This window comes from Tetranychus urticae, chromosome 1, assembly GCF_039701765.1.
Source record: "Tetranychus urticae isolate SD_2017Ah chromosome 1, NJAU_TeUrti_SD_1.0, whole genome shotgun sequence".
NCBI lineage: Eukaryota > Metazoa > Arthropoda > Arachnida > Trombidiformes > Tetranychidae > Tetranychus > Tetranychus urticae.
The window spans coordinates 29,363,902-29,375,997 of NC_142958.1; the positions used below are offsets into that span (position 1 = coordinate 29,363,902).

Here is a 12,096-nt window from a genome sequence, read left to right on the forward strand (position 1 = left end):
CAGTCTTTAAGTCAGTTAAGTTCAATACTATGACTATTGAGACTAATGGTGGTTAAAATAGTGATGATTGAAACAATATCATAATTTTAATTAGTATTTTGGCTTATTTGGTGAATATGGCTTGTGGTTTTGATTTAACTTTTATAGTTTATAGCTTATAGATGGCCCTTTGAACCAATGAGTTACCTATTGAACATAAATTGGAAAACAGCTGATGTTTCCAAGTATGGTTGATTGATCAATGAAGCTTATTTTGAGATGCTTCCGGATAAATGGTTGACCTGACCCTCTATACCTTTTGCCGTTAAAATATGTGATTGTTTCATTTTATCACCTTGGCACGTTTATATTGAGTGTTCAACAACGAAAGACAATTTCTTTTCTCAATCATGGTTAATACTTCAACTGGACTCGGTAAAGGTCATCCAAGTTTTATATTTCACATTAAACTGGTTCCCAAGTTTATTCGCCATCTTTAACATCACCAACCTCATCATCATCATCATCATCATTACCATCATCATTTAATTCTTGAACAGCTTAAGGAGAAGTTGCCTTGTTTTCAGTGACAACAACAGCAACAAACCCTATCTCTATAGCTCCTTTTCTTGAACCAAATATCAACCTTTTCTTGTCTGTAATCATTTGTTATCATCTGTGTCTTTATTTATTTTTTCATAATCTTCATTCTTAATTCTGTGAAACACCACTTGTGATGATATACTTGGTCTTCAATGAGTGAATGGCTGATTAACAAGGAAAAAGTGGTTGATATTACTCGGAAACATTAATAACCCTTCAAAGGATTAGGAGTGCTTACAAAGCTATCGCTCAACATTTATCCATTTTTTATGCAAAACCTTTGATTTTCTTTTGTTCCAGTGTTCAACCCATGAAATTTAAAAGCTGATTATGATTGGGAAATTGTTTCAACCTCCAGCTATTGATCCTAAAAAGATCGAGAAGCTCAAGTATTTGTTAATGTTTTACCTTGTTTTAGCCCTTGCCTATGAATGGACTTGGACTTGGTACTCTATAAATGAATATGAATCGGAGATTCAAAAATATGATGAAGATCCTATCTGGAAAAGGGAATTCTTTAAATCAACTCGTAATCTATTTATATTTTGTGCAGTATTAACCACTTTGGTTCTATCTCTAGCCATCTTCGCTACTTACCGTAATAGCCGTCTATTCTTATGCATCTCTATAGTCTTAATTATCATGGAATGGGGATTTGAATTCATTGGTATTTATACTTCAGGAGATTTTAATGTGTTCATCTACAAGATAATTGGTATGGTCATGAGGCCTGGAATGTTTATTTTGGCGATTCTCCATGCTTGGGTTATGAAGGGACCTGAATCTATGGAACAATAAACAATCCAAATGTTGGTACAGTCAAAATGAATCGGAGGAACATAAATTATTGGGAATTTATCATTCAACTGGTTCATCTCCAAACATTTACTAACCTGTTAATTACTCGAGGTGAACTAAAGTGATTTACTATCTGCCATGGATCCTGATGATTATTTTTAAAGCTTTCAGGGAAAAATGTGATGCAAAAGATTCACTTTGGTGCTGATTTAAATTATTTGTCAAAGGATATTGGTTTTTTTTTGTTTCATTCAAACTGGTGTATATAAATCTTGAACAATGAAACAAATTTCAATTCTTTATTATAAAGTCAACATTCTTATATTTAATGATTTGTAATTTTACCTGTTGAAAGGCCAATAGATCTAAAAGATGTATTTTTTATATCAAGCTTATGTGTAACGATGAGCTAATGTTGTCCATTTGGTTTTATGTTTTTTCATATCTGACATGGAAAAAGTCTGAACTTCTTAATTGAATAAAGATGTATTCAAAGAGCCATTTTTCTTGAACCTGACAATTCCAATCAATATCTTCACGCAAGTTAACACATTCACACGTTTGCTAAAGCCTTTGAACTTGCTGGTTAATCAGTCAAAGTTGTCATCAGTGGATGAAATCAACTTTCTATATCTCTTCAAGTTCAATAATCCTGTTAAATAACTAACAAACCTTAAATAATGGATTATCTATTTGAAATCAAGTCTAATTTTTTGTTTTGTAATCACTAATTACGATCTAATTGAATGAAAGTTACATTGACTGGGAAACTTGAACAACCAGAAAAACCTGACACTAAAGATAATCCAAAGATCTTAACCTTTTTTGACAGAAGGGGAATGCTGGTAAATTTCAAACCCCGACTGATTATCATCTATTAAATCATCAATTACAATAATTTAAAAGTCACAGCTTCTTAAATCATTTTTCAAGTAACCTTTCCGGGCAATTCACTGACATTACTTGACTATTATTTTTTCAGGTTTACTGTTTATCTTGATTTAACAGATTTACAAATGTATTCTTAAAGATTTAATTTCATTATTTCACAGAATCAATTATGAAAATTAATCTAGATATTCAGTGATAATTGTTAAACGTTAATATTAATAAAGATGTTGGTTAAATTCAAATTTGGCGGTTTTTCTTTTTGTAAGCCTTCTTAGAGCAAAATAGTAAACAAAAAAACATTACCATCTGACAGTTCATTTAATAATACGACAATTTGATTAATTTTTTCCTCCATACTCTTGATTATCTATATTTTTTTGAAAAGTAATTGATTCTGTGAGAATGCCTTTGATTTCAGATGAAACTGGATCTAAACCAACTCTAGAACAAAAACAAAAGTACCGTAATTTGAAGAAGAAACTAAAGCTACTTATTTATGTAAGTCTCAATCAATTTATTCTGTACTATTTATTTTTGAACCGCAATCTATTATACAAATTATGGATATTTAATTGAAAGATTGGTTAATTTCTTATTCACTGTCTCTGTTACTCCAGGAAAATGAATATTACCAAGAGGAACTTAAGAAGTATCAAAAGGAATTACTCATTATTAATCGTGATAAATACTTCTTGATGGATAAATTATTGAAGTATGAAAATATCAGCTCTTCCTCCTCTGACTCCGATGCTACAGAATCTTCTGAATCTGAAGTGGAAGTTAAACAAGAACGACCAGCTTCTGTTAGTCGAAGGTACGTTGCTATACATTTAATAGCTTAACAATGAAATCTAACCTACATGCACTTTCCCTTTTAATCAGGCGAAGAATTGACAGTACAAATAGCGAAACAACTCCAAGTACATCATCAAATCCTACTAGTAAAAGAAGGAGAATAAATAGTAATGGGTCAATTCCATCATCATCTCAGTCATCTTTAATTACTTATACATCTTCCAATCGGAATAAAAACTCAACTGGAGGCAAAAAGGGCAGTAAATTACTGGCATCTTTGCCATCGTCATCTGCGTCAACTTCAGCATTAAATCCAATATTGCCATCAACTACTTCTACATCAACACTTTTAGGCGCTACAATATCTTCTTCCATGGCAACATCTTTAAGATCGACTAATACAACAGCACAAGCAACTACGGCAATAACAACTATGTCACCAACTTTGTCATCCATTACATCTACAATGACTGCAAATGAAAATCTCAATCGATTGACTTCAACCTTATCTTTGCCTGTTACTAATTCATTACAGTCAGCATCCTCGTCTTCATTAAACTCCTCATCTTCATCGTTATCATCTTCATCACTCAATTCAGCTGTATTATCAACACCATCTTCACATGCATCTTTATCTAATGTCTCGCCTTCAACATCAAATTTAACATTTTCTTCTACATCAATCTCAACTCCCACTCCACCACCACCACCTCCAACTGTATCACTGTCCTTACCCATAGCATCTTCTTCTCTGATATCGCCGCCATCCTCGTTAACTATGGTTACATCGTCAGGGATGTGCTCGTCAATACTAGTGCAATCAACTGCGTCTACATCTAAATCAATGTCAAGCTCAATATTCAACTGTTCATCATTTTCTCAACCAATCAAAAGTGAATTTTCTCCGAGACCGATCAAAACTGAAATTCCATCTATACTGTCTCTAGGAAGATCTAATGGAGGACAGCTTACCTTTGAAGAAATCGAAAGGCATTTTGAATCCAGACCACTTCAGCCTTCTCTTTTATTACCTGAAAAAACTCCATTAACTGTCCCAGTTGAGCTATTTAGTAATGAATCTGAACATGAGTTACCTGAATCAGATAATAAATCGGAATAGCTTGTCTATTAAAAATCTAACGATGCACACAGATTTACATTGCCAATCGCTATCAATAAATGTAAACTCTTTCAATCATTTTATGTGCTGACTCTTGCGGAAAACTGAATTGTATAACCTTTTTTTATTTGTCCATTTCATGTAAATATTATATATTGTACAAAATATGCAAAAAAATTATAAGGTTTACAAAACTTATACAATATGGATTGAAAAATAATTTTTTGTTGAAATGAATTTTTCTCTTGGATGAAATTTACGATTATTCTGCAAGATGTATTTCCAAGAACTATTGAAGAATCTTCCAAAATTCCATGATGGTGAATGTATCGTAATTCCTAATATCAAACCTTATTTCTCGATTAGCTACTAGATTAGGACTAGAACCAGAGTCATCTAGATCGGTGATAAAAAAATCAGAAATTATCGTTGATTTATTGTTAATTTGGAAAGAAGTTCAGATTATGATTATTGACCTAAAGCTTATCATAATTAAGTTTTGGTCAAGTTTATTTTAAGTGTGCAATTTACATAGTCAATTTATTTTTGGAAATAATTAAAATTTTAAGTATTCAACATTATAATACATGATTTTTCTTGAATATTTTTCTCGGCAAAAGATACAATGTAATTGATCTTAATTTGAGCATTTGTGTAATAAATTAGCATGCGTGTTTGACTAGTTTAAATTAAATTGTTGGTGATTTGTACTTTGGATAAATCCTTTTGGTCAATCGCTTCATGAAAGTTTGCCCATGAACTTGCTTTGACGATAATTTGAGATGAGTCTCCAGGTTGCAACTCAATTTGATGTATAGAACCTATGAGGATAAAAATGAAATTTTTTAATACAACAGCTAATCTAGATGAATATCAAGCTTAAAAAATTACTGACCTGTCTTAGGATTGAATTGATAATGTTTTGGGACTGGACTTTCATCAATTTCTAATGTAATATTCACGGAAGAAATCCCCAACATACTTATGTATCGATAATCTTCAGCTAGTTTTTGTAATTTATTTATTATTTCATCTTCTTGGGTCACTATTTGCTCGCCTCGATTTGATTCACTTCTTGAAAATTCATTATCACTTTGAGCATTAGGCATAGTTGTAGCTGAAAGAGAGTTGAAAAGATTGGCAGCGGAACTGTTGGGTTGGTCATTCAAACCAAAATAGCCTTTTAAGGCTTTAACGACATTATTCACTGGTTCCGCTCGGGACAATACTTTGATTCTGGGTCTGTAAGGATACACGAGAACGAATTTTAAAATTACTTGATGGATTTTTTACTCAAGGCCTTTACTTACATTTCAATAACTACCATAGACCAACCCCATTTATTAATATATTGATTGCATGTTTCCGCATATTGTTTAATTATGAACTCCATTTTTCTTTCCAAGTCTTCAACATGGATTCCTCCCATTGTATTGAGAAAAGACAATTTCACGAACTGATCAACATTTTGACGAGAATCTTTAAGTTGAGTAGAGGTTCTTATTGCATTGAATACAGTCATTTCAACTGTAAAATCAATGAATTCAATCAATGATCCATCACTGGTTAACATTTGCTCTTTACTAACAACACAAAGGCGATGAGGATTAAGATCAATAAAATCAATAACATCAACAAAAGGGATAACGATAACCAAACCAGGCCCTTTAATTGGTAATCTTTTACCAAGACGATAAATAATGCACCTTTCTAAAGGTTTTATCTTCTGTAATTAATAAAAAATAGAGATTTAGGATAATCTTATATAAAAAACAAATGTAAACATATGAGTTGAGAGGGTAACTTGCCTTAACTGTGAACCATATAGAAATGGGAAATGTGAATATTACCAACAGATAAGCGGTTGTCAGGATGAAATTCCGAATTATCCGTTGGCCAAGTGTCTCTTTTCGTCTATCGTAATAATTGTTGTCATTAATTTCATCAGTTGGTAAAGAGGAGTAACGGAAAATTGAATGAAATGATGTGCTGCTATAGTTGTTGTCATTGATGAAAGAAGCGGATGGCAAGGTTGATGTTTGAATCATTTTAATCAGGTAAATAAATAAATTTAACTATTTAATGAAGGACCATATCACATTCAATTTGGATAAATATCGAACTTAATAATCACATGAACTGTTTCATCCACAAAACCAATTGAAACAAAATCAATATGCAGTTGTCAATAGGGAAGCAGGAGAGAGAAAATGAAGTGAGTCATAAAATCATATGGTAAAGGCAACTTTTACCATAGCATTGCAATTGTGAGTGAAATCAATCTCCCTGTTTTTCAACATTACTAATTTAAATTTTTTGAAATAAATCGTTATGGCTAATCAAAGAAAAGAGTGGACATCATTTTTGCCAAATATCACAAACTGTGCAGGTTAAGTTGAGTATCTGTAGAACTATAAAATTGAAGTCAATCTTATGCATTGAAATCCATCACTGTTTAATGATTGTAAGTCATTAGATGAATTTCGGTCAATTTCGGGAAAACGAAACACTCAATTACTTTTAATCGAATGGGAAACTCAGTATTAAACAACACTACTCATCAGTTTCAAAAAGATCATCATATAAAGTGATAAGGTCCATTCGTTCAATAAAGGATTAATCAGTTAATTTGTCTTACTCCGCTTACAAGTCAACACCAACGTCAGAAAGCGTAACTTGTTTTAATCAATAGGAAGACTTGCCACTAAATTGTTAGATATTATTTTCAATTTTTCTGAGAAGATTCTAGACTTATTCAAAGTTATTATAATCGATATTGAACATATTTTTCTAATAATTTTGTAAATGAAACTGTAAATAACGTTACATTATTTCTGGGAGTTTGTTTCTGTTTTAGTTATCAAATGCGTCGAAAATTTAATGTTAGAAACGGTTCTAAAATAAACCGGTTATTTTTAATAACTGGAATGGTCGAAAGTTTACTGATTAGCTGAGTGTAAAATTAAGATCATTATTTCGGGCTAATTTTAGACTGAAACTAGAACCGTTGAAATGTGATGATAAAAATGAGAAAAATCTGGTTCATTACTTTTATTATTTGATAGTTCTTATTATTTTTATTGTAAAGAACATAAAAACAAAAGGTAAAAATATAACAAAATTTGCCTCAAAAAATGGAAAACAATTAGTCCCAGATATCCATATTGGAAGGGAATCCATCATAATCATAATCAATTTCTGATTTTTTATCTTGAATTGTTGGGGAAGTGAGCAGAGTTGACTTTAACGATGAGCCATCAAAAGACCAACTGGGATCCGAATAAAAGGGTCTATTATCGTAGGAAGTCCAAAAGGTTTGCTGGCTTGCTGACGAAGACGGGTGAATTAGATGATGAGATGGATGAGCCAAAGTCGGTGGTGGCGGCGGTGGAGGTGGAGGTGGATAATGATGTTGTGGTGTTAATGGCAACGACATATGAGATGAGTGAAGATTGTGACGGTCCATATATGGATAATTTGAACCAGGATAGGGTGACATCGGCATGGAAGAGTAAGGCAACATATGGTGGTGCATAAACTGAGATGGAGGCGGTTGGGGATGATAAAAGTAAGGACGGTACATGGGAACTGGTACTGGTACTGGAACAGGAACCAATTTGGGTGAGGACATAGAGGATGAAGAGGACGAGGATGATGAGGAATCCTTGTCACAACAACTACCCGCTCTTTTGGTAATCACAATGGGATCCCCTTTTTTACCACCAATACGCTTTATAGCAAACTGTTGGCTGATTGAATTTGAACAGGGACAATCAGAGGTTTCACTGGTTATTATAACATCACCTTCAACAATTGTACTTGTCGATCCATCGGTGGAAGATTTGGATAAATTAGATCCAGAAGATGTTGATTTACTGGTTACATTTGGTATCGAAAGAGCTTGTAAACAAAGCAAAGCAAAGACAATGGAGTTAAAGAAGTCACTAGAAGGTTTAAAGATGGTAGACAGAGATAACGCCATATTATGGAGAGTCACCGATGAGTTGTATTTTTAGAGTTACATTTCAATCAAAAAAGTGAAAAGATGTTCGAATCTTAGCATTGATTCGACTGAACAATCAAAGTGTTTTAACCAACAATTTAAAATGTTTAGATGAGAATCACCATCACTGGTTTCATTATCGTCTTCATCGTCTCCTCCATCGTCCTTTTCATTGTTTGACTGTTTGACTCAACCTTTTTTTCACCTCTTTTTTAATCCATAAAACTCATTCAAATGTCTCACTTAATGATGATTGTTTGAATGGCATGGAAAATGATCCTGATATAGATTTATGCTCATCAGAATAAAGTGATTTACAGAATGAGTAAACCAACATTTCATCAAATTAAACTTGAATAAAATCTAAATTAACTTTCTACTTACTGAAACTGATTAATCTTCATCTTTTGTGTTTCAGTAATCTAATGTTAACCAAGCAAAACGAATGATGTTTAATTTAACAACAAAAAGGATCAAAATAATCACCAAGAAATAATGTTCACCAGCCGGTTGATTGTTTCTTGGATTCATTTGTTGTTAGATCCTGACTTCAAATAGTTAATCATTTTCGTTCAACAATAATTATTCATTTTAATTTTTGGCTGTAATATTTCATTGTTTGTCAAAATTTCAACAATCATCTCAATGACTCGGTCAAAAGTCTTAATGGTTGACCGATTACTTTCATAAAAATCAAGACAATCAGTCTAATAATACACAAAATAGTCTACTTACAGTTTCATTTATTATCAATAAATACATAAATCGCTTTGATTAATAAAACAGTAGTTGATTTAATTCAGTTTTCAGCTATTAAATTTGATAATCTGATTTCTGTGATTGACTTCTTGATGACTTTAAAACCAGTGAAACATTATATTGTAAAAGCATTTTTATAAACAAACCATCAAATGCCAATCTATTATTAAAAGGCACTTTTAATATAAAAAGATATCATTTTTAGAAACGTTTTACCATCATTAATTCAACATTAATTGCTCTTGATAATTACCAGCCATTTTCAAATCAATCCGTTAAGTTCACCAATATTTAAGTGTCATTGCCATAAGTCTACATTAATTGACGCCAATTAGTTTCAAGATTGAGGGCATTTTGCATAAAATTATCAACATTTGATTCGTTTTTTTCAGGTTAATCATCGGCTCAACATGCAAATCTCTTTGACTCAAATAGCAAGAAAATGCGCTTTTTGGGAAGGAAAATGAATCCTTATTAATCTAAATATCACCGATAAATGATAGATGCTTAACCATTTAAAATTAACCAGTTTTGAGAAACGAACTGTGATTTGTAATTATTTTATTGTCCACAAGAAACTCATTTCTTTGTCATGTTAATGAATATGCGTTTCTCTGGAAATAAACTTTACATTCAATGGTACCTTTGGTGATGTTATCATTTCATGTTCATAAGTTATCTTGTCCATTGGTTCGGTTGAGATTATTGTAAAGTGTTTTAAAATAAATGCGAGGACAATTTTGATTTCAAGATAAGCAAATTTTTGACCGATACAATTGCGAGGTCCCATACTGAATGGTATAAATCCACAGGCTGGAATTGAGGTTAATCTTTCTGGATTAAACCGATCAGGATTGTAAACATTTGGGTTAGGAAATATATTTTCATCTCGGTGAATCATGTGAATCATTATACCAACAGTTGAACCAGCAGGTATTTTGACTCCTTCACAAACAACATCAGAATCCAATTTTCTAGCAATCATGGGTAAAGGTGGGATCAATCTGATGCTTTCTTTAACACACTGGTCCAGGTAGGTGAGGCCATTGAAATGGTCTAAGGTTAATGTTGAACTATCGGATTCATCCAAAGGCAGATCCAAAACATCTTCATAAGCTTTCCTCTGAATTTCAGGATTGAGACCTAGAAAGGTAGATAAATTGAGGTTAGTTACAATTCATTATGAAAATTAAAAGTAAAGGTTTTCCTTCTTACCAAGCAAGTAAATTGTCCACATAATGGCTATGGCTGTGGTTTCATAGCCAGCAGCTAATGTATTGTCCAACTCTTCTTTGATTCCTTTGATATCAATTGAGTGATGAGATTTTAGCTTGAATGAGCTAGATTGTGATTCCAGTGAGTCCTTATTGTCGAGATAAATTGTGAGTAAATAATCAAGAATTGATTTAGTTGTACTTTTTCTCATTGAATTGTATTCAAGTCCGGAAAAGGTTTGCTCCAGATCAGAGGGACGATGGTTAACTGAATGTGGTCGAGTAGATTGGATGGTTTTCAGTCGATTAGTGATTGCTTGGTTGGAGAAAGTGTTGAATATATTTACATGGTGACGATATGTTTTACCCAAAGAAGTACAATGAAAAAGCCAGTCCAATCTAAATAGAGGATTAACCACTCGAGACATGATTGGTTTGGTGAAGGAAGTGATTGCCTCAATGAGAGATGGAAATTTAACTGATGACAGGGAAGACAAGGGTATTGATGAGGATGACGATGAAAATGAGGCTTTTGAGGGTAAAACTTGTACTCCCATCACTAACTGGCAGATAATGTTGAAGGTGGCCAAATAAATTGGATCCTTTATGTCAATTGGGCAGCTCGAAGTTGAAGTGAGATCATTAATTAACGAATGGCAACTATTGACAACAATGGGAACAAAATTTTCCATCGCACGTCGATTTAGAGCAGGAAGAACCAGTTTCCGTCGTTTAGACCATTTATCAAGTGTTGCTCCAATAAGACCATTTTTAAATCGAGGGTCAAGAAAATTGTAAAACCAACCTTTCTCCAGGTTATTTCTGTTGCCCAAGAATAGCTGGTCAAACAAAGACGAGTAAACATATTAAATGCTTATCAATGATAATATAAAATTAAATCATCAAATATTTTGATTCTGTAAACATAACTTATAACTTGTTAACCATTTATCAATAAACAATGGAAGGGCTTCTCTTCCGATTAGGGAACAACAATGTATCAGATAATACATGGAAAGAATTGAATAAAATGTTTTCATTTAAAGAATATCTTTCATCTTATTTAAACTCAATCACGAATCCTGAATAATGCCATATTGAATCAGAATTTTTCCCTTTTTCAATCCACGAAGGAGAAGCATTTCTAGCCAATACAAGCTTATAAGTCCAAATAAAAGCATTTGTTGGAGAGCACTTGTTATTGTTTGATTAGCAATTATAAAATAAATTTCTTACCTGAGCTGATCGATAATCCTTGCAAATAACAACTGGAAACCAAGTTAACCAAACAACGAAAACACTTTTGTCTTTGAATTTTTCCTGATAATAATTGACCGCATCTCTTAGGGGAGCTGGAGTGTAAAGATTGAGTAAAATTGGGTATTTATTAGGATTTAGGTTTAGTTGAATTTTTGCTGGATTTACTTTCATTGACTTACTTTCATCTGGTCCTGGGGTAAAGGGAAAGGTTGGCATCAAACGGATAACATCGCCCAATAGCCAATGACTCTGGTCATCATGAGGAAGCTTGTTGAAGATGTGAAATCGATAAAGAATCGTGATTAATTTAACCAAAATAAAAATGAACACAATAAAACTGGTAAACAAGGTGAGGTTAGGCAAAGTGGTAAAGTTGACGATGTTAGTTAACGTAGGTGAGATCATTGGAATCATCTTTGAATGAAATGATGATATTGAGGTAAATTCATTCAACAGCAATTGATACCAGAGTTGAACTGAAAAGTTGAGAGTCCCACAATTGAATCACAATGAAAAACATGAAAAACTAATCTTGATTAAAGATGGAAAACTTGTTGCTCTTTCAAGTCCAAATTTCATGGCAAACTTAATTTCTCCCTCTCTCTAGTATCATGAAGGGATTGAATCTGTTGAATTTTGTGAATAATTAACAAGTGTAAAAAGACTGTTGATCA

At 32.6% G+C, this 12,096-nt stretch overlaps 3 protein-coding genes across 3 annotated transcripts; 1 reads left to right on the plus strand and 2 right to left on the minus strand.

Annotated features, from left to right (window-relative positions):
* The first annotated feature begins 2,571 nt into the window (after window positions 1-2,571).
* LOC107362079 (uncharacterized) lies at window positions 2,572-4,384 on the plus strand. The gene is made up of 3 exons (XM_015929083.3): window positions 2,572-2,769; window positions 2,889-3,085; window positions 3,154-4,384. The coding sequence occupies exons 1-3, from the start codon at window positions 2,674-2,676 to the stop codon at window positions 4,184-4,186; spliced, it is 1,326 nt and encodes a 441-aa protein (XP_015784569.2). The 5' UTR covers window positions 2,572-2,673; the 3' UTR covers window positions 4,187-4,384.
* Window positions 4,385-4,678: 294 nt separating this feature from the next.
* On the minus strand, window positions 4,679-6,383 carry LOC107362080 (uncharacterized). The gene is made up of 4 exons (XM_015929084.3): window positions 5,995-6,383; window positions 5,497-5,912; window positions 5,082-5,428; window positions 4,679-5,007 (listed from the first exon to the last, which is right to left on the minus strand). Exons 1-4 carry the CDS (start codon window positions 6,232-6,234, stop codon window positions 4,871-4,873), a joined length of 1,140 nt encoding a protein of 379 aa, XP_015784570.1. The 5' UTR covers window positions 6,235-6,383; the 3' UTR covers window positions 4,679-4,870.
* Window positions 6,384-9,492: 3,109 nt separating this feature from the next.
* Window positions 9,493-11,972, minus strand: LOC107361951 (cytochrome P450 4C1-like). The gene is made up of 4 exons (XM_015928913.3): window positions 11,602-11,972; window positions 11,399-11,514; window positions 10,164-11,001; window positions 9,493-10,091 (listed from the first exon to the last, which is right to left on the minus strand). Exons 1-4 carry the CDS (start codon window positions 11,834-11,836, stop codon window positions 9,544-9,546), a joined length of 1,737 nt encoding a protein of 578 aa, XP_015784399.1. The 5' UTR covers window positions 11,837-11,972; the 3' UTR covers window positions 9,493-9,543.
* Between the last annotated feature and the right edge of the window lie 124 nt (window positions 11,973-12,096).

What these genes read in the sequence shown, in the direction of transcription:
- LOC107362079 (XM_015929083.3), top strand. Translation starts at nt 2,674, where the DNA reads ATGCCTTTGATTTCAGATGAAACTGGATCTAAACCAACTCTAGAACAA. An exon ending in AACTAAAGCTACTTATTTAT is followed by an intron (nt 2,770 to 2,888) that starts GTAAGTCTCAAT and finishes CTGTTACTCCAG; the next exon opens with GAAAATGAATATTACCAAGA. An exon ending in CCAGCTTCTGTTAGTCGAAG is followed by an intron (nt 3,086 to 3,153) that starts GTACGTTGCTAT and finishes CCTTTTAATCAG; the next exon opens with GCGAAGAATTGACAGTACAA.
- LOC107362080 (XM_015929084.3), bottom strand. Translation starts at nt 6,234, where the DNA reads ATGATTCAAACATCAACCTTGCCATCCGCTTCTTTCATCAATGACAAC. An exon ending in CTATATGGTTCACAGTTAAG is followed by an intron (nt 5,913 to 5,994) that starts GCAAGTTACCCT and finishes TATTAATTACAG; the next exon opens with AAGATAAAACCTTTAGAAAG. An exon ending in TCTATGGTAGTTATTGAAAT is followed by an intron (nt 5,429 to 5,496) that starts GTAAGTAAAGGC and finishes GTATCCTTACAG; the next exon opens with ACCCAGAATCAAAGTATTGT.
- LOC107361951 (XM_015928913.3), bottom strand. Translation starts at nt 11,836, where the DNA reads ATGATTCCAATGATCTCACCTACGTTAACTAACATCGTCAACTTTACC. An exon ending in AGGATTATCGATCAGCTCAG is followed by an intron (nt 11,002 to 11,398) that starts GTAAGAAATTTA and finishes TTGTTTGACCAG; the next exon opens with CTATTCTTGGGCAACAGAAA. An exon ending in GTGGACAATTTACTTGCTTG is followed by an intron (nt 10,092 to 10,163) that starts GTAAGAAGGAAA and finishes CTACCTTTCTAG; the next exon opens with GTCTCAATCCTGAAATTCAG.